Source organism: Nerophis lumbriciformis, linkage group LG20 (assembly GCF_033978685.3).
Source record: "Nerophis lumbriciformis linkage group LG20, RoL_Nlum_v2.1, whole genome shotgun sequence".
Taxonomy (NCBI): Eukaryota; Metazoa; Chordata; class Actinopteri; order Syngnathiformes; family Syngnathidae; genus Nerophis; species Nerophis lumbriciformis.
Genome location: NC_084567.2, coordinates 12,911,110 through 12,937,500, shown reverse-complemented (window position 1 = coordinate 12,937,500; position 26,391 = coordinate 12,911,110). Strand labels below are relative to the sequence as shown.

General features: G+C 37.1%; 1 protein-coding gene across 1 annotated transcript in view; it reads left to right on the top strand.

Annotated features, from left to right (window-relative positions):
• The window catches only part of gtf2h2 (general transcription factor IIH, polypeptide 2), a 79,174-nt gene that overhangs the window by 4,838 nt on the left and 47,945 nt on the right, over positions 1–26,391 (top strand). Inside the window, exons 2-7 of the mRNA XM_061981026.1 lie at positions 8,239–8,311; positions 10,284–10,361; positions 16,188–16,224; positions 16,869–16,955; positions 17,498–17,548; positions 20,220–20,274. Coding sequence (XP_061837010.1) covers positions 8,253–8,311; positions 10,284–10,361; positions 16,188–16,224; positions 16,869–16,955; positions 17,498–17,548; positions 20,220–20,274 — 367 coding nt within the window. The 5' untranslated portion in view covers positions 8,239–8,252. The remainder of the gene's footprint in view (positions 1–8,238; positions 8,312–10,283; positions 10,362–16,187; positions 16,225–16,868; positions 16,956–17,497; positions 17,549–20,219; positions 20,275–26,391) is intronic.

Sequence of the window (26,391 nt, the reverse complement as noted above, 5' to 3'; positions counted from 1 at the left end):
CGTCCGCGTGAGTATACGTTGTCATCATTACACAAAAACATGAATGTGTCATTTGTATCTGCGTTGTAAATTCATAAACTAAAGCACCGTTTCGCTCTGAGAGGAGCGTTTGGCGTGCCTGTTCAGTGTTTACAAAGACGTGCTCCTCTTTAACGCTAACGTTAATTAGTTGTGCAAATACCTTTTACAACATTAACAATTACGTATACTATGTACAAACGAACAATTAACTTTCACTTTAATCATACTATCATTGTTGTGTTATTAAGCAAAATAAGCAAAAGTTTTACTTTTGTTGAAATGTTTACACTGTTGTTACAGAATATTTCGTTTTGCACTTTTTTGTATTGGATGTTTATCTTTATTTTTGCACATTTTAGCAAATAAGCAATACTTTTACTTTTGTTGAAATGTTTACACTGTTGTTACAGAATATTTCCGTTTTGCACTTTTTTGAATTGGATGTTTATCTTTATTTTTGCACATTTTAAAGCAAAATAAGCAATACTTTTACTTTTGAAATGCTTATACTATTGCAGAATATTAAGATTTGCACTGGATGTTTACTTTTATATTTGCACATTAAAAGCAAATAAGCTACTTTTAATTTTGTTAAATGTTTACATTGTTACAGAATATTTTGTCATGTTGTTGTCAATGTTGACTGAGTGGCCATACTTTTGTTTTTGTAAATAAAAGCCATGCCTTTTGAAAAAACTGGCCTACATTTATTTTTTCATCTTCATTTTAAATAAAAAAAATAATCGGTAAAAGGAAAAATAATCTATAGATTAATCGAAAAAATAATCTATAGATTAACCGATTAATCGAAAAAAATAATCTATAGATTAATCGATAGAAAAATAATCGTTAGCTGCAGCCTTAATATATATATATATATATATATATATATATATATATGATATGTGTGTGTATGTTACTCAGTACTTGAGTAGTTTTTTCACAACATACTTTTTACTTTTACTCAAGTAAATATTTGGGTGACTACTCCTTACTTTTACTTGAGTAATACATCTCTAAAGTAACAGTACTCTTACTTGAGTACAATTTCTGGCTACTCTACCCACCTCTGCTAATAATGTTGTTGTATGCACACTGTGTCGAGCGGAAATGGCCTATCATAGCAGCACAACGGCAGCGTTCTTGCCATCACCATCAACTAGTCAATCGTCCGCGTGAGTATACGTTGTCATCATTACACAAAAACATGAATGTGTCATTTGTATCTGCGTTGTAAATTCATAAACTAAAGCACCGTTTCGTTCTGAGAGGCGCGTTTGGCGTGCCTGTTCAGTGTTTACAAAGACGCGCTCCTCTTTAACGCTAACGTTAATTAGTTGTGCAAATACCTTTTACAACATTAACAATTACGTATACTATGTACAAACGAACAATTAACTTTCACTTTAATCATACTATCATTGTTGTGTTATTAAGCAAAATAAGCAAAAGTTTTACTTTTGTTGAAATGTTTACACTGTTGTTACAGAATATTTCCGTTTTGCACTTTTTTGAATTGGATGTTTATCTTTATTTTTGCACATTTTAAAGCAAAATAAGCAATACTTTTACTTTTGAAATGCTTATACTATTGCAGAATATTAAGATTTGCACTGGATGTTTACTTTTATATTTGCACATTAAAAGCAAATAAGCTACTTTTAATTTTGTTAAATGTTTACATTGTTACAGAATATTTTGTCATGTTGTTGTCAATGTTGACTGAGTGGCCATACTTTTTTTTTTGTAAATAAAAGCCATGCCTTTTGAAAAAACTGGCCTACATTTATTTTTTTCATCTTCATTTTAAATAAAAAAAATAATCGGTAAAAGGAAAAATAATCTATAGATTAATCGAAAAAATAATCTATAGATTAACCGATTAATCAAAAAAATAATCTATAGATTAATCGATAGAAAAATAATCGTTAGCTGCAGCCTTAAAATATATAAGTTTTAATGTATATATAATGTAAATATATACTGTACATTTAAATATATACTATACATGTAAATACATACTAAAAATGTAAATATATACTTTTAGATGTAAATGTAAATATATACTATAAATGTAAGTATATACTGTAAATGTAAATATATACTATGCATGTAAGTGTATATACTGTAAATGTAAATATATATTATACATGTAAGTTCACTGTAAATGTAATTATATACTGTACATGTAAATATATACTGTAAATGTAAATATATACTATACATGTAAGTATATACTGTAAATGTAAATATATACTATACACGTAAGTATATAGTGTAAATGTAAACATTTACTATACATGTAGGTACATACTGTAAATATATACTGTAAATGTAAATATATACTATACATGTAAGTATATACTGTAAATATATACTGTAAATGTAAATATATACTATACATGTAAGTATATACTGTAAATATATACTGTAAATGTAAATATATACTATACATGTAAGTATATACTGTTAATGTAAATATATACTATACATGTAAATATATACTGTAAATGTAAATATATATTATACATGTAAGTATATACTGTAAATTTAAATATATACTATACACGTAAGTATATACTATTGGGGCGGTATAGCTCGGTTGGTAGAGTGGCCGTGCCAGCAACTTGGGGGTTGCAGGTTCGATTCCCGCTTCCGCCATCCAAGTCACTGCTGTTGTGTCCTTGGGCAAGACACTTTACCCACCTGCTCCCAGTGCCACCCACATTGGTTTAAATGTAACTTAGATATTGGGTTTCCCTATGTAAAGCGCTTTGAGTCACTAGAGAAAAGCGCTATATAAATATAATTCACTTCACTTCACTATCTATCTTGGCATCTACACGAGACGATGGAGTCTCGACCTCCGAAAGTCAATGACAAGCTCCTTGGTCTTTGACGGATTGAGCTGCAATAGGTTCCTGTGGCACCAGACAGCAAAGTCCCTCACAAGGTTCCGAAACGCCTCCTCTCTGTCGTCTCTGATGCACCCGACGATGACTGTGTCATCCGCAAACTTCTGGATGTGACACAGCTCCGAGTTGTAGCAGAAGTCAGGGGTGTACAGGGTTGAAGAGAAGAGGGGCCAGCACCGTTCCCTGCGGTGCTCCGGTGCTGCTGATCACAATGTCAGACGTGATGTCCTTCAGTCTGACGTACTGTGGCCTATCGGGGAGGTAGTTTGAAATCCAGGCAACCAAGCAGGGGTTCACTCGCATTCTGTCCAGCTTGTCCTGGAGAAGGCGGGGCTGGATAGTATTAAAGGCACTCGAGAAGTCCAGGACCAGGATCCTCACAGTGCCATTTCCCTTATCTAGGTGTGAGTGGGCTGGGTGCAGCAGGTAAAGGATAGCATCCTCCACACCAACGCCTGCCCGGTACGCAAACTGCAGGCTGTCCTGGGCATGTTGCACCTGTGGTTTTGAGGAGGCTGAGAAAGAGCCGCTCCATTGTCTTCATTATATGAGAGGAGAGATTCCACGTTCATTCCACGTCTTTACAGTTCTGACAGTACCGTAATTTCCGGACTATAAGCCGCACCTGACTATAAGCCGCACCAGCTAAATTTAGTGGAAAATACAGATTGCTCCATATATAAGCCGCACCCGACTATAAGCCGCAGGCGTTTTGATGTGTAATTACCGTAGTATATAGGGGTTCCTGCTACCACGGAGGGGATTGTCGGGACTGACTGTTTGGGAACGCAAAGCGTCCCATTTATTAACAAAAAATCTTTCAATCATTCAATCAAACTTTCACATCTTTGACATGGCGAACAGCATTCGTGCAGAGTACAAATAATACAACGGTGCAAAGTAATACAAAGTACTCGCCTGTAACACGGCAGTAAAAGTGCAGTCCCGCGGCCAGTCAGTTTTTAATCATTGTGTCATCGTCTTCCTCCTGCGTACTAAAACCACCGAAATCCTCTTCGTCGGTGTCGGAGAAGAACAGGTCCAAAATGGCGTCGTCAGCCACTCTCTCTCCTTTGTTCTCGCTCTCAAAACCTTCCTCTTCGTCAGTGGAATCAACGGCTCCGGCTTCGTCAGCCGTTACGCCGTCCTCTTCATCATCACGACGCAGCAGTCCAGCTTTTCGAAAGCCGTTTTCACACTTTTCCATGCCGTCAGGATCCACTGGCAGACGTGAGCAAAAGTTGCTTTTCGCATGCGACCAGTTTTGGTGAATGATTTCTCACCGTTAGTCATCCATGCCTCCCACTGAACTCGTAGTGCCACTTTAAAAGCACGATTCACACTGATGTCCAGTGGCTGCAAATACTTCGTTGTGCCCCCAGGAATCACAGCTGGAATAGAGTTTGTGCTCTTGATGGCTGCTTTCACAGAATCTGTTATATGGGCCCTCATGCTGTCCAAAACGAACAGTGCTTTTTTTTTTGCAAAAAAAAACCCAGGTCGCTTACCATAGCCCTCATTCAGCCATTCCTTCATAACGCTTTCCATCATCCACCCTTTCTGGTTGACTTTTACGGAGATGTCTTTCGGGAATTTTTCATTTGGCATAGTAATCCGTTTAAAAATCACCATCGGTGGAAGCTTTAGTCCGGATGCTGTGCAGCCCAGAACACAAGTGAAATGTGTTCTCTCATGGCCAGTTGTTCTCAGTGTGATGGACGATTCACCTTTTTTGTTAACAGTCCTTGTGAGAGGCAAGTCAAAGGACAGAGGCACTTCATCCATGTTTATTATCTCGTCCGGTCCGATGGAATATTCGTCTATCTTTCTTTGTGTGAATTCGCGGAAGTTTGTTGATTTCTCCTTGTGGTCGGGAGGGAGTTGCTGACTCAGAGTCGTCCGTGCCCTAATGGACAGTCCTTTTCGTCTCATAAATCTGACACACCATGATGGTCCACCTCTAAAATCTTCAATATTCATTTCTTTGGCGGTTGTTTGGGCTTTCAGTCGGATCTGCACGGTGGAAACACCCCGGCCGTCTGCTTTCTGTGTGTTCACCCAGTCCTCAAGAAAGTTTTCAAGTTCCGGCCATCTGCTTTTATTACCTCTGAAGGATTTTTTTGTCTTTTTGCATTGAATCAGTTCTTCATGCTGCCGTCTCCAACGTCTCACCATTGATTCATTGATGTCAAGGGTACATGCAGCAGCTCTATTTCCTTCTTTGACAGCCAGATCGATTGCCTTTAACTTAAAAGCAGCATCATATGCACTTCTCTGTTTGTTTTCCATATTGAGGGTGTTTACATGAACACTTCCTTCGCGCAAACTGTCGCTGACGCTCTCCTACTCTTTGTTTTGTCTGCCTCGGATGTCTGCCTCAGTCGCGCGCATCCTCGGTAGTGCGCGCACCTGGTGACCGGAAGCCGCACCGTCGTATAAGCCGCAAGGACCAGAACGAGGGAAAAAAGTAGCGGCTTATAGTCCGGAAATTACGGTAATTGGGATTGCTTTTAGCTTTGTGATGTAAGTAGGCTGTAGTAAGACTGCGATGGGATCAGATTTTACAAAGTGGGGTTTGGGGAAGTTGATAAACTGGTGGAGTTTCAAGATATTTTTCCTTAGGTTACAGTGGTTAAAATCCCCTACAATAATAAAAGCAGCATCTGGGTATGAGTTCTCATGTCTAGAGATCATGTTGTGCAGCTCTTTGAGTGCCTTGTCCTCGTTAGCAGGGGCACGGGTGGTGTACACCAGGGGTTGGGAACCTTTTTGGCTGAAAGAGCCATGAAAGCCAAATATTTTAAAATGTATTTCCGTGAGAGCCATATACTATTTTTTAACACTGAATACAACTAAATGCGTGCATTTTTAAGTAAGACCAACATTTTTAGAGTGTAATAAGTCTCTTATTCTTGTTAATAACATTGTTATTCTGAAGCTAACCAATAATAAATACAATACTTCTTACCAATAATGCGACTTCTTGAGCAGGCGCGGTAGAAAACGGATGGATGGATTAAAATGCATGAGAATGTTTTATATTTTGAACGTTATTTTTAAAGGGAACATTATCACCAGACCTATGTAAGCGTCAATATATACCTTGATGTTGCAGAAAAAAAACCATATATTTTTTTTACCGATTTCCGAACTCTAAATGGGTGAATTTTGGCGAATTAAACGCCTTTCTAGTATTCGCTCTCGGACGTGACGTCACATCGGGAAGCAATCCGCCATTTTCTCAAACACCAAGTCAAATCAGCTCTGTTATTTTCCGGTTTTTCGACTGTTTTCCGTACCTTGGAGACATCATGCCTCGTCGGTGTGTTGTCAGAGGGTGTAACAACACGAACAGGGACGGATTCAAGTTGCACCAGTGGCCCAAAGATGCGAAAGTGGCAAGAAATTGGACGTTTGTTCCGCACACTTTACCGACGGAAGCTATGCTACGACAGAGATGGCAAGAATGTGTGGATATCCTGCGACACTCAAAGCAGATGCATTTCCAACGATAAAGTCAAAGAAATCTGCCGCCAGACCCCCATTGAATCTGCCGGAGTGTGTGAGCAATTCAGGGACAAAGGACCTCGGTAGCACGGCAAGCAATGGCGGCAGTTTGTTCCCGCAGACGAGCGAGCTAAACCCCCCTGGATGTCTTGGCTCACACCGTCCCTTATGCCACCGAAGATGATCAAGAGAAGAATATCGACCCTAGCTTCCCTGGCCTGCTGACATCAACTCCAAAACTGGACAGATCAGCTTTCAGGAAAAGAGCACGGATGAGGGTATGTCTACAGAATATATTAATTGATGAAAATTGGGCTGTCTGCACTCTCAAAGTGCATGTTGTTGCCAAATGTATTTCATATGCTCTAAACCTAGTTCATAGTTGTTAGTTTCCTTTAATGCCAAACAAACACATACCAATCGTTGGTTAGAAGGCGATCGCCGAATTCGTCCTCGCTTTCTCCCGTGTCGCTGGCTGTCGTGTCGTTTTCGTCGGTTTCGCTTGCATACGGTTCAAACCGTAGCTTCAGTTTCTTCTTCAATTTCGTTTTCGCTACCTGCCTCCACACTACAACCATCCGTTTCAATACATGCGTAATCTGTTGAATCGCTTAAGCCGCTGAAATCCGAGTCTGAATCCGAGCTAATGTCACTATAGCTTGCTGTTCTATGCGACATGTTTGTTTGTGTTGGCATCACTATGTGACGTCACAGGAAAATGGACGGGTGTATATAACGATGGTTAAAATCAGGCACTTTGAAGCTTTTTTTAGGGATATAGCGTGATGGGTAAAATTTTGAAAAAAACTTCGAAAAATAAAATAAGCCACTGGGAACTGATTTTTAATGGTTTTAACCCTTCTGAAATTGTGATAATGTTCCCCTTTAACACTGTGATTACCATCGGAATTATTCATTACTTATTGTGTTAAGCAATGTCAGCTAAGATTTATCTGAGAGCCAGATGCAGCCATCAAAAGAGCCACATCTGGCTCTAGAGCCATAGGTTCCCTACCCCTGGTGTACACTGTACTCAATAGAATACACTGCAGTTCTCTGGGTATATAAATTGGTCTGCACTTTATGGTAATAAACTCCATGTCTTCACTACACAAGTGCGATATTACCTTGTTGTTAGTGCTCCAGTACGTTTTGACAAAAATTGCTGTCCCTCCCCCGCGGGTCTTGCCGCAGTCGGCAGCTTTGCAGTCGGTTCTGAAGAGCGTGTAGCCTGCCGGTGTTATTGCTTCATTGGGAGTCCTTTCTCCGAGCCACGTTTCACATAAACACAGCACAGACCAGTCCTGAATGTACCGCTGCGTATCCATCCTACTGAGAAGGTCGTCCACTTTATTTCCAAGCGACTGGACGTTGGTGAGAAGTATAGCCGGGAGGGTTAGCCTACTCTTGCGAGCCAGGTGTCGAAGTCTTCGTTCAGCGCCTCCCCGCCAGCCACGCCTCTGTATCGGTCTCGGGGCGCCAAGCAAACCCCTGGCTGCAGCCCGGCCCCGCGTTGTTCCGGCATGAAGGTCTGGCTCCAGGAAGGAGTCGAGCAGTTTGTTATAAAAATATCCTTTGTGACTCATCTGACCAAGATGTATCAGTGTCGCCCGATCGTACTTGACGTTAGCCCTAACGTACCGCACATTGAATGAAGTAAAAGAATAACACGGAAACTACAAAAAACTTGACTCAAAGAGCTACACAATGTCGCTTACAGGGGAGCGCCATCTTTATAAAAAAAATACAAATTATACAATTGTGTGATAACTCATCCAATTTTCCATCTTTTTAGTGCAAATCTAATTCATGATGGAAGACGAGCCAGAGAGAGCAAAGCGCTGGGAAGGTGGTTATGAGAGAACATGGTAAGAATGTGACACAGATTTATTCATAGATATATTCATGATCTTTCAGAATTCATCAGCATCCGCAATCATTCAGACTTCATCAATACCCTAATCATTCAGAATTAATCAATATCCTCAATCATTCAGAATTCATCAGCATCCGCAATCATTCAGACTTCATCAATACCCTGATCATTCAGAATTAATCAATATCCTCAATCATTCAGAATTCATCAATATACACAATCATTCAGAAGTCATCAATATCCATAATCATTCAGAATTAATTAGTATCCACAATCATTCAGAATTCATCAATATACACAATCATTCAGAATTCATCAATATCCTCAATCATTCAGAATTAATTAGTATCCACAATCAGTCAGAATTCACCAATATCCTCAAAAATTCAAAATGAATCCAAATTCATCATTTAGAATGAATTAGTATCCACAATCATTCAGAATTCATCAATATCCTCAATCATTCAGAATTCACCAACATCCTCAAAAATTCAGAATTAATCCACATTCATAATTTAGAATTCATTAGTATCCACAATCATTCAGAATTTGTCAACATTCAGAATTCATCAATATCCTCAATCATTCAGAATTCATCAATATCCTCAATCAGAATTCATCAATATCCTCAATCATTCAGACTTTATCAACATTCATAATCATTCAGAATTCATCAATATCCACAAAAAAATTGAATTAATCAAAATGCTCAATAATTCAGAATTCATTAGTATCCACAATCATTCAGAATTAACCAAAATTCAGAATTCATCAATAGCCTCAATTAGAATTCATCAATGTCCTCAATCATTCAGAATTCACCAATATCCTCAAAAATTCAGAATTAATCCACATTCATAATTTAGAATTCATTAGTATCCACAATCATTCAGAATTGATCAAAATTCAGAATTCATCAATATCCTCAATCATTCAGAATTCATCAATATCCTCAATCAGAATTTATCAATATCCTCAATCAGAATTCATCAATATCCTCAATCATTCAGACTTCATCAACATTCATAATCATTCAGAATTAATAAATATCCACAATCATTCAGAATTAATAAATATCCTCAAAAAATTTAATTAATCAAAATGCTTAATAATTCAGAATTCATTAGTATCCACAATCATTCAGAATTAACCAAAATTCAGAATGCATCAATATCCTCAATCATTCAGAATTCATCAATATCCTCAATCATTCAGAATTCATCAATATCCTCAATCATTCAGAGTTAATCAATATCCTCAAAAAATTAGAATTCATTAAAATGCTTAATAATTCAGAATTCATTAGTATCCACAATCATTCAGAATTAACCAACATTTAGTATTCACCAATATCCTCAATCAGAATTCATCAATATCCTCAATCATTCAGAATTCATCAATATCCTCAATCATTCAGAATTCATCAATATCCTCAATCAGAATTCATCCACATTCAGAATCATTCAGAATTCATCAATATCTACAATCATTCAGAATTCATCAATATCCTCAATCATTCAGAATTCATCAATAACCACAATCAGTCAGAATTCATCAATATCCTCAATCAGAATTCATCCACATTCAGAATCATTCAGAATTCATCAATATCCACAATCCTTCAGAATTCATCAATATCCTCAATCATTCAGGATTCATCAATAACCACAATCAGTCAGAATTCATCAGTATTCATATTCTTTCAGAATTAATTCATATTCATAATCATTGAGAATTTATGAATATCCTAAATCATTCAGAATATAATTCATCAATATACTCAATCAGAATTGTTATTTATTATAGTAATCAATACCCACAATCAATGAGAAGTCATCAACATCCACAACCCTTCAGAAGTCATCAATATCCTCAATCAAAAGTCATCAATATCCATAATCATTCAGAATTCATCAACGTTCACAATTGTTCAGATGTTGATGATTTTGTGTCATGTTTACCAGGGAAGTGTTGCAGGAGGATGAATCAGGATCACTCAAAGCTTCTGTGGAGGAGATCCTGTTCCAGTCCAAAAGGGAAAGGTATGTAACACTAATGACATATGTATTGATCCTGCTCCAGACCAAAATGTAATGATAATGACATATGTATTGATCCTGCTCCAGACCAAAATGTAATAATAATGACATATGTATTGATCCTGCTCCAGACCAAAATGTAATAATAATGACATATGTATTGATCCTGCTCCAGACCAAAATGTAATAATAATGACATATGTATTGATCCTGCTCCAGACCAAAATGTAATAATAGTGAAATATGTATTAATCCTGTTCCAGACCAAACTGTAATAATAGTGAAATATGTATTAATTCTGTACCAGACCAACATGTAATAATAATGAAGTATGTATGGATCCTGTTCCAGACAAAAATGTAATAATAGTGAAATACTTATTGATCCTGTTCCAGTCCAAAGTGTAATAATAGTGAAATATGTATTGATCCTGTTCCAGTCCAAAATGTAATAATTATGAAATATGTACTGATCCTGTTCCAGTCCTAAATGTAATGATAGTGAAATATGTATTGATCCTGTTCCAAACCAAAATGTAATAATTATGAAATATGAATTGATTCTGTTACAGACCAAAATGTAATAATAGTGAAATATGTATTAATCCTGTTCCAGGCCAAACTGTAATAATAGTGAATTATGTATTGATCCTGCTCCAGACCAAAATGTAATAATAATGACATATGTATTGATCCTGCTCCAGACCAAAATGTAATAATAATGACATATGTATTGATCCTGCTCCAGACCAAAATGTAATAATAATGACATATGTATTGATCCTGCTCCAGACCAAAATGTAATAATAGTGAAATATGTATTAATCCTGTTCCAGACCAAACTGTAATAATAGTGAAATATGTATTAATTCTGTACCAGACCAACATGTAATAATAATGAAGTATGTATGGATCCTGTTCCAGACAAAAATGTAATAACAGTGAAATACTTATTGATCCTGTTCCAGTCCAAAGTGTAATAATAGTGAAATATGTATTGATCCTGTTCCAGTCCAAAATGTAATAATTATGAAATATGTACTGATCCTGTTCCAGTCCTAAATGTAATGATAGTGAAATATGTATTGATCCTGTTCCAAACCAAAATGTAATAATTATGAAATATGAATTGATCCTGTTACAGACCAAAATGTAATAATAGTGAAATATGTATTAATCCTGTTCCAGGCCAAACTGTAATAATAGTGAATTATGTATTGATCCTGCTCCAGACCAAAATGTAATAATAATGACATATGTATTGATCCTGCTCCAGACCAAAATGTAATAATAATGACATATGTATTGATCCTGCTCCAGACCAAAATGTAATAATAGTGAAATATGTATTAATCCTGTTCCAGACCAAACTGTAATAATAGTGAAATATGTATTGATCCTGTACCAGACCAACATGTAATAATAATGAAGTATGTATGGATCCTGTTCCAGACAAAAATGTAATAACAGTGAAATACTTATTGATCCTGTTCCAGTCCAAAGTGTAATAATAGTGAAATATGTATTGATCCTGTTCCAGTCCAAAATGTAATAATTATGAAATATGTACTGATCCTGTTCCAGTCCTAAATGTAATGATAGTGAAATATGTATTGATCCTGTTCCAAACCAAAATGTAATAATTATGAAATATGAATTGATCCTGTTACAGACCAAAATGTAATAATAGTGAAATATGTATTAATCCTGTTCCAGGCCAAACTGTAATAATAGTGAATTATGTATTGATCCTGCTCCAGACCAAAATGTAATAATAATGACATATGTATTGATCCTGCTCCAGACCAAAATGTAATAATAATGACATATGTATTGATCCTGCTCCAGACCAAAATGTAATAATAGTGAAATATGTATTAATCCTGTTCCAGACCAAACTGTAATAATAGTGAAATATGTATTGATCCTGTACCAGACCAACATGTAATAATAATGAAGTATGTATGGATCCTGTTCCAGACAAAAATGTAATAACAGTGAAATACTTATTGATCCTGTTCCAGTCCAAAGTGTAATAATAGTGAAATATGTATTGATCCTGTTCCAGTCCAAAATGTAATAATTATGAAATATGTACTGATCCTGTTCCAGTCCTAAATGTAATGATAGTGAAATATGTATTGATCCTGTTCCAAACCAAAATGTAATAATTATGAAATATGAATTGATCCTGTTACAGACCAAAATGTAATAATAGTGAAATATGTATTAATCCTGTTCCAGGCCAAACTGTAATAATAGTGAATTATGTATTGATCCTGCTCCAGACCAAAATGTAATAATAATGACATATGTATTGATCCTGCTCCAGACCAAAATGTAATAATAATGACATATGTATTGATCCTGCTCCAGACCAAAATGTAATAATAGTGAAATATGTATTAATCCTGTTCCAGACCAAACTGTAATAATAGTGAAATATGTATTGATCCTGTACCAGACCAACATGTAATAATAATGAAGTATGTATGGATCCTGTTCCAGACAAAAATGTAATAACAGTGAAATACTTATTGATCCTGTTCCAGTCCAAAGTGTAATAATAGTGAAATATGTATTGATCCTGTTCCAGTCCAAAATGTAATAATTATGAAATATGTACTGATCCTGTTCCAGTCCTAAATGTAATGATAGTGAAATATGTATTGATCCTGTTCCAAACCAAAATGTAATAATTATGAAATATGAATTGATCCTGTTACAGACCAAAATGTAATAATAGTGAAATATGTATTAATCCTGTTCCAGGCCAAACTGTAATAATAGTGAATTATGTATTGATCCTGCTCCAGACCAAAATGTAATAATAATGACATATGTATTGATCCTGCTCCAGACCAAAATGTAATAATAATGACATATGTATTGATCCTGCTCCAGACCAAAATGTAATAATAGTGAAATATGTATTAATCCTGTTCCAGACCAAACTGTAATAATAGTGAAATATGTATTGATCCTGTACCAGACCAACATGTAATAATAATGAAGTATGTATGGATCCTGTTCCAGACAAAAATGTAATAACAGTGAAATACTTATTGATCCTGTTCCAGTCCAAAGTGTAATAATAGTGAAATATGTATTGATCCTGTTCCAGTCCAAAATGTAATAATTATGAAATATGTACTGATCCTGTTCCAGTCCTAAATGTAATGATAGTGAAATATGTATTGATCCTGTTCCAAACCAAAATGTAATAATTATGAAATATGAATTGATCCTGTTACAGACCAAAATGTAATAATAGTGAAATATGTATTAATCCTGTTCCAGGCCAAACTGTAATAATAGTGAAATATGTATTAATCCTGTACCAGACCAACATGTAATTATAATGAAGTATGTATGGATCCTGTTCCAGACAAAAATGTAATAACAGTGAAATACTTATTGATCCTGTTCCAGTCCAAAGTGTAATAATAGTGAAATATGTATTGATCCTGTTCCAGTCCAAAATGTAATAATTATGAAATATGTACTGATCCTGTTCCAGTCCTAAATGTAATGATAGTGAAATATGTATTGATCCTCTTCCAAACCAAAATGTAATAATTATGAAATATGAATTGATCCTGTTCCAGACCAAAATTTAATAATAATGAAATATGAATTGATCGTGTTCCAGACCAAAATGTAATAATAATGAAATATGTATTAATCCTGTTCCAGACCAAACTGTAATAATAGTGAAATATGTATTAATCCTGTACCAGACCAACATGTAATAATAATGAAGTATGTATGGATCCTGTTCCAGACAAAAATGTAATAACAGTGAAATACTTATTGATCTTGTTCCAGGCCAAAATGTAATAATAGTGAAATATGTATTGATCCTGTTCCAGACCAAAATGTAAAAATAATGACATATGTATTGATCCTGTTCCAGTCCAAAGTGTAATAATAGTGAAATATGTATTGATCCTGTTCCAGTCCAAAATGTAATAATTATGAAATATGTATTGATCCTGCTCCAGATCAAAATGTAATAGTGAAATATGTATTAATCCTGTTCCAGGCCAAACTGTAATAATAGTGAAATATGTATTAATCCTGTACCAGACCAACATGTAATAATAATGAAGTATGTATGGATCCTGTTCCAGACAAAAATGTAATAACAGTGAAATACTTATTGATCTTGTTCCAGACCAAAATGTAATACTAGTGAAATATGTATTGATCCTGTTCCAGACCAAAATGTAAAAAATAATGACATATGTATTGATCCTGTTCCAGTCCAAAGTGTAATGATAGTGAAATATGTATTGATCTTGTTCCAGTCCAAAATTTTATAATTATGAAATATGTATTGATCCTGTTCCAGTCCTAAATGTAATGATAGTGAGATATGTATTGATCCTGTTCCAAACCAAAATTTAATAATAATGAAATATAAATTGATCCTGTTCCAGACTAAAATTTAATAATAATGAAATATGTATTGATCCTGTTCCAATCCTAAATGTAATGATAGTGAAATATGTATTGATCCTCTTCCAAACCAAAATTTAATAATAATGAAATATGAATTGGTCCTGTTCCAGACCAAAATGTAATAATAATGAAATATGTATTGATCCTGTTCCAGACCAAAATGCAATAATAATGAAATACTGTATATCTTGATCCTGTTCTAGTCCAAAATGTATTAATAGTGACATATGTATTTATCGTGTTCTAGTCCAAAATATAATAATAATGAAATATGTATTGATCCTGTTCCAGTCCAAAATAAAATAATAGTGAAATATGAATTGATCTTGTTCCAGACCAAAATGTAATAATAATGAAATACTGTATATCTTGATCCTGTTCTAGTCCAAAATGTATTAATAGTGAAATATGTATTGATCGTGTTCCAGTCCAAAATGTAATATTGACATATGTATTGATCCTGTTCCAGTCCAAAATATAATGATAGTGAAATATGTATTGATCCTGTTCCAGACCAAAATGTAATAATAGTAAAATATGTATTGATCCTGTTCCAGACCAAAATGTAATAATAATGAAATACTGTATATCTTGATCCTGTTCTAGTCCAAAATGTATTAATCATGAAATATGTATTGATCGTGTTCCAGTCCAAAATGTAATAGTGACATTTGTATTGATCCTGTTCCAGACCAAAATATAATAATAGTGAAATATGAATTGATCCTGTTCCAGACCAAAATGTAATAATAATGAAATATGAATTGATCCTGTTCCAGACCAAACTGTAAGTGAAAAATGTATCGATCCTGTTCCAGACCAAAATGTAATAATAATGAAATATGAATTGATCCTGTTCCAGACCAAACTGTAAGTGAAAAATGTATTGATCCTGTTCCAGACCAAAATGTAATAATAATGAAATATGTATTGATCCTGTTCCAGACCAAACTGTAAGTGAAAAATGTATCGATCCTGTTTCAGACCAAAATTTTATAATAATGAAATATGAATTCATCCTGTTCCAGACCAAAATTTAATAATAATGAAATATGTTTTGATCCTGGACCAGACCAAAATGTAATAATAATGAAATACTGTATATCTTGATCCTGTTCCAGTCCAAAATGTACTAGTGAATTATGTATTCATCCTGTTCCAGACCAAAATGTAATAGTAATGAAATATGTATTGATCCTGTTCCAGACCAAACTGTAAGTGAAAAATGTATTGATCCTGTTCCAGACCAATCTGTAAGTGAAAAATGTATTGATCCTGTTCCAAACCAAAAGTCAGAGCAAGAAGAAGAAACGCCAAAGAAGTATGTCGAGAAGTAGAAATAAAAGTTGATTTCTTGTGTTTGCAGAGTTCTTAAAAGCTGTGCTCAAGTGAGACTTGGAATGGTGAGTTACTTTTTCGTCTTTGTGTGTGCGTGCGTGCGCGTATATCAAACCGTGTGTGTAAAAAATGTATGTCCATATTTTGATCGCCATGTGTGTAAAAAAACATGTGTGAGTGTGTGAGTGAGTATTTAAATGTGTTTGAAGCAGAAACCCTCTATTACACCTGATGTTAGTGAGTCTGTACAGCCATTTGAATTGTCTGTTACTCCCCCTTGACTTTACTTTCACTCACCACTAGTGGGCGCCTTGCAGCCACTCACACTTATAATGGACTTTTTATCACTTGCTGCAAAGAAACACTCATGTTTTAGTAGTAACTTAGTGATCATAAGTACTTTTTCTTTTCAATAAGTGTAATAATTAGAGACCCAAATGATCACAGTAGCAGATACATGAATGTCTAAATATAAATATTATCATTATTATTCATAATTAATTATGTCCATGGTACTGTTTGTAGAGTCAGGAGAAAAGAACAAAGTGAAAGTTGTCAAACACACCCTCAGCAGCTATATTTGTCTGCATAATAATATTACAATTATTATGCATAATGAATTATGTCCATGGCACAGTTTTTAGAGTCAGGAGAAAAGAACAAAGTGAAAGTTGTCAAACACACCATCAGCCCCCGTGTATGTCTGCAGATGCGTCATCTTTATGTGGTGATTGACTGTTCCAGAAGTATGGAGGACCAAGACCTAAAACCTACCCGCCTTACTGCCACTCTCAAGGTTAGTCTTATATTCTCCTATTACAAATTCATTGAAGGTTGATCATCAGACACCTCTGATGAAGGCTGCAGAAGCAAGGTAGCTGAAACTTGTCAGGTACAAAACTTTACCTTACTAGCCTATATAAATCAACCATTTATAGAAACACATCGGTAGGCTAAATGAACCTCTTCAACAAACTCATTGAAAGTTAGTTTTATATTCTCCTATTACAAACACACTCAATGTTTGTCTTATATTCTCCTATTACAAATACATTTAAGGTTTGTCTTATATTCTCCTATTACAAACTCATTGAAGGTTAGTCTTATATTCTCCTATTACAAAGACAATCAAGGTTTGTGTTATATTCTCCTATTACAAACACACTCAAGGTTTGTCTTCTATTCTCCTATTATAAACGCCCTCAATGTTTGTCTTATGTTCTCCTATTACAAACACACTTAAGGTTTGTGTTATATTCTCCTATTGCAAACACTCAATGTTTCTTATATTCTCCTATTACAAACACACTCAGACTTTTCTCCTCTTTTTTCCATCAGCTGATGGAAGCGTTCGTTGCGGAGTACTTTGAACAAAATCCCATCAGTCAGGTAAGATAAAACATTATTTTCTATATGAATGTGTATGTGTGTGTGTGTATATGTATATATATATATATATATATATATATATATATATATATATATATATATATATATATATATATATATGTGTGTGTGTGTATTTGTATACATATATGTATGTATACATGTATATATATGTATGTATATATATATATGTGGCATATATATATTTATATGACATTATATGTTATGTAACTTGACATTTAAATGACATGTAACTTGACATTTACATAACATTTAATGCAATGTAACTTGACATGTATATGACATGTAACTTGACATGTAAATTACATTTAATGTTATGTAACTTAACACTTAAATGAAATGTAACTTGACATTTACATGATGTTAAATGTCATGTAACTTGACACTTAAATGACATGTAACTTGACATTTATATGACGTTAATTGTCATGTAACTTGACACTTAAATGACATGTAACTTGACATCCATATGACATGTAACTTGACATCCATATGACATGTAACTTGACATTTATGACATTAAATGTCATGTAACTTGACATTTGAATAACATTTAATGCCATGTAACTTGTATATGACATGAACTGTCATGTAACTTGACACTTAAATGACATGTAAGTTGGCATTTACATAACATTTAATGCAATGTAACTTGACATGTATATGACATGTAGATTACATTTAATGTTATGTAACTTGACACTTAAATGACATGTAACTTGACATTTACATAACATTTAATGCCATGTAACTTGACATTTATATGATGTTAAATGTCATGTAACTTGACACTTAAATGACATGTAACTTGACATTTATATGATGTTAATTGTTATGTAACTTGACACTTAAATGACATGTAACTTAACATCCATATGACATTTAACTTGACATCCATATGACATGTAAGTTGACATTTATGACATTAAATGTCATGTAACTTGACATTTAAATGACATGTAACTTGACATTTGCATAACATTTAATGCCATGTAACTTGACATTTATATGACATTAAATGTTATGTAACTTGACACTTAAATCACATGCAACTTGACATTTATATGACATTAAATGTCATGTAACTTGACACTTAAATGACATGTAACTTGACACTTAAATGACATGTAACTTGACATGTATATGACATGAACTGTCATGTAACTTGACACTTAAATAACATGTAACTTGACATTTACATAACATTTAATGCCATGTAACTTGACACTTAAATGACATGTAACTTGACATTTACATAACATTTAATGACATGTAACTTGGCATTTACATAACATTTAATGCAATGTAACTTGACATGTATATAACATGTAACTTGACATGTAAATGACATTAAATGTTCTGTAACTTGACACTTAAATAACATGTAACTTGACATTTACATAACATTTAATGCCATGTAACTTGACACTTAAATGACATGTAACTTGACATTTACATAACATTTAATGCCATGTAACTTGACATTTATATGATGTTAAATGTCATGTAACTTGACACTTAAATGACATGTAACTTGACGTTTATATGACATTAAATGTCATGTAACTTGACACTTAAATGACATGTAACTTGACATCCATATGACATGTAACTTGACATTTATGACATTAAATGTCATGTAATTTGACATTTAAATGACATGTAACTTGGCATTTGCATAACATTTAATGCCATGTAACTTGACATTTGTACGACATTAAATGTTATGTAACTTGACATTTTTAAATGACATGTAACTTGACATTTACATAACATTTAATGCCATGTAACTTGACATTTATGATGTTAAATGTCATGTAACTTGACACTTAAATGACATGTAACTTGACATTTATATGACATTAAATGTCATGTAACTTGACACTTAAATGACATGTAACTTGACATCCATATGACATGTAACTTGACATTTATGACATTAAATGTCATGTAACTTGACATTTAAATGACATGTAACTTGGCATTTGCATAACATTTAATGCCATGTAACTTGACATTTGTATGACATTAAATGTTATGTAACTTGACATTTAAATGACATGTAACTTGACATTTACATAACATTTAATGCCATGTAACTTGACAGAGTGTCAGCCCTGAGATCGGAAGGTCGTGAGTTCAAACCCTGTCCGAGTCATACCAAAGACTATAAAAATGGAACTCATTACTTCCCTGCTTGGCACTCAGCATCAAGGGTTGGAATTGGGGGTTAAATCACCAAAAATGATTCCCGGGCACAGCCACCTTTGCTGCCCACTACTCCCCTCACCTCCCAGGGGGTGATCAAGGGTGATGGGTCAAATGCAGAGAATAATTTCGCCACACCGAGTGTGTGTGTGACATTGGTACTTTACCTTAAATGACATGTAACTTGACATTTATATGACATTAAATGTCATGTAACTTGACACATAAATGATATGTGATATATGACATGTAACTTGACATTTACATAACATTTAATGCAATGTAACTTGACATGTAACTTGACATTTACATGACATTAAATGTCATGTAACTTGACACTTATATGACATTAATGTCATGTATGTTTACATTTACATGACATTAATATTCCAGTTCCACAGTTGTGTATGCACCAAACAATATTTGTGATGTGTTGCGTCCTCAGGTAGGAATCATCATCACAAAGAACAAAAGGGCTGAGAAGCTCACAGACCTTGCAGGTAAGACAACACTTGTAACCATGGAAACATGAATGACTGTGTTGCCATGTTGATGATATCATAAAGAAACAAACAATTGTACTCCTGTTACTGTTGAGTGGATGAGGAGGAAAAAGGTGACAGATGCAAGAATATTGTCATTCCATATGTATCAGGTCTATGTGAGACACTCAGTAGAAGGTTGAACCAACACAACATCCCAGTAGACTTCAAAGCAGGCAACAACCTGAGACAGAGACTGGTGCAACCTAAACCCACAAAAACTATCTGGTGTATGCTATCCAGTGCACTGATTCATATTTTGGGGAAACAAAACAAGCACTAAGACAAGATTAATTGTCTTAGTGTGGTGTTCAGGTCTGTGGGACCCGTTTTCATTTTTTATTAAAAGAAAAATTATACGATTAATTAATTTTTCAAACTGAGACTCACTGACTTTGGCTCATTTTCTGTGAAGAACATATATCAGAATACATATTTAATGACCACACACCATACACCCCCCTACACATTTCTATTACATATAAGATGTCCGGGTGTGAAGTTGTGTACCACATGCACCCATATACACACACACACACACACACACACACGGCAGGCCTAGACAGGAGGAGGACAGAGTGTAGGTACACAGAACATCAGAGGGTCAAATGTGCGAGAAAATGAGAGCAGACAGTGTTGACAAACAATGTTGCAACCTTGTGTGGGAACCGCAGGTGCAGAAACACAAAAGAAGAATCCCTGTGGGATGCAGAAACTGGCAGAGAAATCTTCCGTGCAACGTTCATATTGTTGTTACTCAGCCAGCGTTTGTGGGTCTGATGGACCCGTTGCATTTTGTGGCTTTTTATGCCTCACAATCAAACACTTTTAAGTTAAAATACTGAACAGATGGTTATTGGGATAAGGTAAACATCTGTTATATGAACATTACACAAGTGTTAATCATATATCACTTTGACAAATATCATCAATCATATCACAGTCAGTGTTTTTGCATCTTAGTTTTAGTGAAGTGCAAGGATGCAGTAAAAATTTAGTTTATTAGTTTTGGCTAACTATATTGCCAAAAGTAGTTGGCCACCTGCCTTGACTCACATACGAACTTGAAGTGCCATCCCATTCCTAACCCATAGGATTCAATATGATGTCGGTCCACCTTTTGCAGCTACTACAGCTTCAGCTCTTCTGGGAAGGCTGTCCACAAGGTTGCAGAGTGTGTTTATAGGGATTTTCCACCATTCTTCCAAAAGCGCATTGGTGAGGTTATACACTGATGTATAACCTGGCTCTCAGTCTCCGTTCTAATTCATCCCAAAGGTGTTTTATTGGGTTCAGGTCAGGACTCTGTGCAGGCCAGTCAAGTTCATCCACACCAGACTTTGTCATCCATTTCTCTATGGACCTTGCTTTGTGCACTGGTGCACAGTCACGTTGGCAGAGGAAGGGCCCCGCTCCAAACTGTTGCCACAAGGTTGGGAGCATGGAATTGTCCAAAATGTTTTGGTATCCTGGAGCATTCAAAGTTCCTTTCACTGGAACTAAAAATGTTTTGGTATCCTGGAGCATTCAAAGTTCCTTTCACTGGAACTAAGGAGCCAAGCCCATCTCCTGAAAAACAACACCACACCATAATTCCTCCTCCTCCACCAAATTTCACACTCTGCACAATGCAGACCGAAATGTACCGTTCTCCTGGCAACATCCAAACCCAACTCTGTAGCAACTGACAGTGCAAAGAGGTCGCAGACTTTCCGCACTAGGCGCTTCAGCATCCGCTGACCCCTCTCTGTCAGTTTACGTGGCTGAGTTGCTGTTGTTCCCAAACTCTTCCATTTTCTTATAATAAAGCCAACAGTTGACTTTGGAATATATAGGAGCGAGGAAATTTCACGACTGGATTTGTTGCACAGGTGGCATCCTATGATTGTTCCACGCTGGAAATCACTGAGCTCCTGAGAGCGGCCCATTCTTTCACAAATGTTTGTAGAAAGAGTCTCCGTTGTTGATTTTATACACCTGAGGCCGGGCCAAATGATTCGGACACCTGATTCTGATCATTTGGATGGGTGGCCAAATACTTTTGGCAATATAGTGTATTTCTAATCAGAATGTCTATTATGCACTGAATGCTATTTAGAACCTTTTAAGTAGAGTTAGACAATTCACAAAGTGAATGAAATAAATGCAACTATATATTTTCAGTCATTATTAATCATGTAAACTTTATAGCCTAATTCTGAGGGAGATAATAGTTGGCGCTCCCTGTTGCCACACAGCTTTTAGTTCATGGTTTTAAGTCCTGTTTATAGAGTAAATATACTTAGATTTTTGGACGCTTACGTTTTCTATGATTCAGTTTTCTGTAATAATTGTCTGCAGTATTTTATCCCAATTTTCATACATCATGTGGGTTATCAAACAGCCCAATATTATGCGTAACAAACCAGTCCGCCTGCCGCTGGATTAGGTACATGAATACGGAGTAGGGATGTCCCGATCCGATATTTGGATCGGATCGGCCGCCAATATTTGCAAGAAAATGCATATTGGCAAGGCATGGGAAAATGCCGATCCAGTTTAAAAAAAAAAACTCCGGTCCATGTTTTCCAACGCACTGATTTGAATAATACATTCCACTTTTCTGCTGCTCCCTAATTTCCGTTCCGCATTTTCCAGCATACCTTCAACACATCCACAGGTCTGTGGATTCTCACGCAGTTGCTTTTAGCTGCTGGCATTACACGACAGGCTCTTCTCACTCTTTCCTGTGTCTCCCTCTCACAGACAGCAAGTGCACCTTCTACATACGTCACATACTGTCACGTCATACGTCACATACTGTCACGTCATACGTCACATACGTATACGTCCTCTCCCAGCAGAGAGGTAGCAGCATGGCTAACGTTAGCTGTGATGCTAGCGCAGCCGTGCGAGCAACCTTCTCTCTAAGGTGCGCACCTGTGCAATTGCGCACTGCTCAAGCGTCCTCTGCGCACGGCAAATCTATGCCACGCACAAAATCAAATAAAAAAATAAGCGCATAACAATTTTCGACACACGGACACGACAGAGAAAACAGTTTTCGTCATCATTGTTCAAATATTGTAACGTCTGTCGAGACGCTTACCTCCATTCGGTGCCACACGCCCACACCATCAAAATGCAGAGGCAAACATTTCCAAATCAACACCGTATGAAAAAAATAGTGATTTTTTTTTTAGTTGTGATTTCCTTCTCTGCATGAAAGTTTAAAAGTAGCATATATTAATGCAGTATGAAGAAGAATGTTTTAATGTAGACACATAGAATCATCATACTGCTGTGATCATATGCATCAAGTGTTCATTCAAGGCTAAGGCAAAATATCGAGATATATATCGTGTATCGCGATATGGCCTTAAAATATCGCAATATTAAAAAAAGGCCATATCGCCCAGCCCTAGTTCAATGATGCCATTTCTGTTTGTCATGTATAATTTTGTCTATTTTGTGTTTATCCTTGAATAAACAGGTCAGTTTCTTGTTACCAACCATTGTGTATTATTCAAACTCCCCTAATTCAGCTGGCTAGTTATCAAGAGTACTAAAACCCTTTTCAACATGATTCTGACAACTAAGTAGGCTAAATAACTTTAAACTTTAATACATGCTCGGATAGGCCAGTATCGGTCAGTATCGGTATCGGATCGGAAGTGCAAAAACAATATCGGTATCGGATCGGAAGTGCAAAAACCTGGATCGGGACATCCCTAATAAGGAGATTAATCTTTATTACGAAAGCTTTTTTTTTGACACTGAATTTATGTAACTGAATTTTTTTCATTTGAATTTTGTGAACCAAATTTTTACATCAAACTGACAATTTCTTTGAAAAAAATGTTAAAAGTGCAGATTGTAACCATTGGAATCATTTCTGTAGTTTGAAAACATCCAGCGGGCTGCATTGAAGTGTTAGTTATGTTATATTATGCCCAGGTAGCTGACTTTTTTATGCGGTTTTGCAAGACCCGTGTCACGTGACTTCAAACTCCATCCATCCATCCATCTTCTTCCGCTTATCCGAGGTCGGGTCGCGGGGGCAGCAGTCTAAGCAGGGAATCCCAGACTTCCCTCTCCCCAGCCACTTCATCCAGCTCCTCCCGGGGGACCCCGAGGCGTTCCCAGGCCAGCCGGGAGACATAGTCTTCCCAACGTGTCCTGGGTCTTCCCCGCGGCCTCCTACCGGTCGGACGTGCCCTAAACACCTCCCTAGGGAGGCGTTCGGGTGGCATCCTGACCAGATGCCCGAACCACCTCATCTGGCTCCTCTCGATGTGGAGGAGCAGCGGCTTTACTTTGAGCTCCTCCCGGATGGCAGAGCTTCTCACCCTATCTCTAAGGGAGAGCCCCGCTACCCGGCGGAGGAAACTCATTTCGGCCGCTTGTACCCGTGATCTTGTCCTTTCGGTCATAACCCAAAGCTCATGACCATAGGTGAGGATGGGAACGTAGATCGACCGGTAAATTGAGAGCTTTGCCTTCCGGCTCAGCTCCTTCTTCACCACAACGGACCGATACAGCGTCCGCATTACTGAAGACGCCGCACCGATCCGCCTGTCGATCTCACGATTCACTCTTCCCTCACTCGTGAACAAGACTCCGAGGTACTTGAACTCCTCCACTTGGGGCAAGATCTCCTCCCCAACCCGGAGATGGCACTCCACCCTTTTCCGGGCGAGAACCATGGACTCGGACTTGGAGGTGCTGATTCTCATCCCAGTCGCTTCACACTCAGCTGCGAACCGATCCAGTGAGAGCTGAAGATCCTGGCCAGATGAAGCCATCAGGACCACATCATCTGCAAAAAGCAGAGACCTAATCCTGCAGCCACCAAACCAGATCCCCTCAACGCCTTGACTGCGCCTAGAAATTCTGTCCATAAAAGTTATGAACAGAATCGGTGACAAAGGGCAGCCTTGGCGGAGTCCAACCCTCACTGGAAACATGTCCGACTTACTACCGGCAATGCGGACCAAGCTCTGGCACTGATCATACAGGGAGCGGACTGCCACAATCAGACAGTCCGATACCCCATACTCTCTGAGCACTCCCCACAGGACTTCCCGAGGGACACGGTCGAATGCCTTCTCCAAGTCCACAAAACACATGTAGACTGGTTGGGCAAACTCCCATGCACCCTCAAGGACCCTGCCGAGAGTATAGAGCTGGTCCACAGTTCCACGACCCGGACGAAAACCACACTGTTCCTCCTGAATCCGAGGTTCGACTATCCGGCGTAGCCTCCTCTCCAGTACACCTGAATAGACCTTACCGGGAAGGCTGAGGAGTGTGATCCCACGATAGTTAGAACACACCCTCCGGTTCCCCTTCTTAAAGAGAGGAACCACCACCCCGGTCTGCCAATCCAGTGGTACCGCCCCCGATGTCCACGCGATGCTGCAGAGTCTTGTCAACCAAGACAGCCCCACAGCATCCAGAGCCTTAAGGAACTCCGGGCAGATCTCATCTACCCCCGGAGCCTTGCCACCGAGGAGCTTTTTAACTACCTCAGCAACCTCAGCCCCAGAAATAGGAGAGCCCACCACAGACTCCCCAGGCACTGCTTCCTCATAGGAAGACGTGTTGGTGGGATTGAGGAGGTCTTCGAAGTATTCCCTCCACCGATCCACAACATCCGCAGTCGAGGTCAGCAGAACACCATCCTCGCCATACACGGTGTTGATAGTGCACTGCTTCCCCTTCCTGAGGCGGCGGATGGTGGTCCAGAATTGCTTCGAAGCCGTCCGGAAGTCGTTTTCCATGGCCTCACCGAACTCCTCCCATGTCCGAGTTTTTGCCTCTGCGACCGCTGAAGCCGCACACCGCTTGGCCTGTCGGTACCTGTCCGCTGTCTCGGGAGTCCTATGAGCCAAAAGAACCCGATAGGACTCCTTCTTCAGCTTGACGGCATCCCTCACCGCCGGTGTCCACCAACGGGTTCTAGGATTACCGCCACGACAAGCACCAACTACCTTGCGGCCGCAGCTCCAATCAGCCGCCTCGACAATAGAGGCGCGGAACATGGTCCATTCGGACTCAATGTCCAGCACCTCCCTCGTGACATGTTCAAAGTTC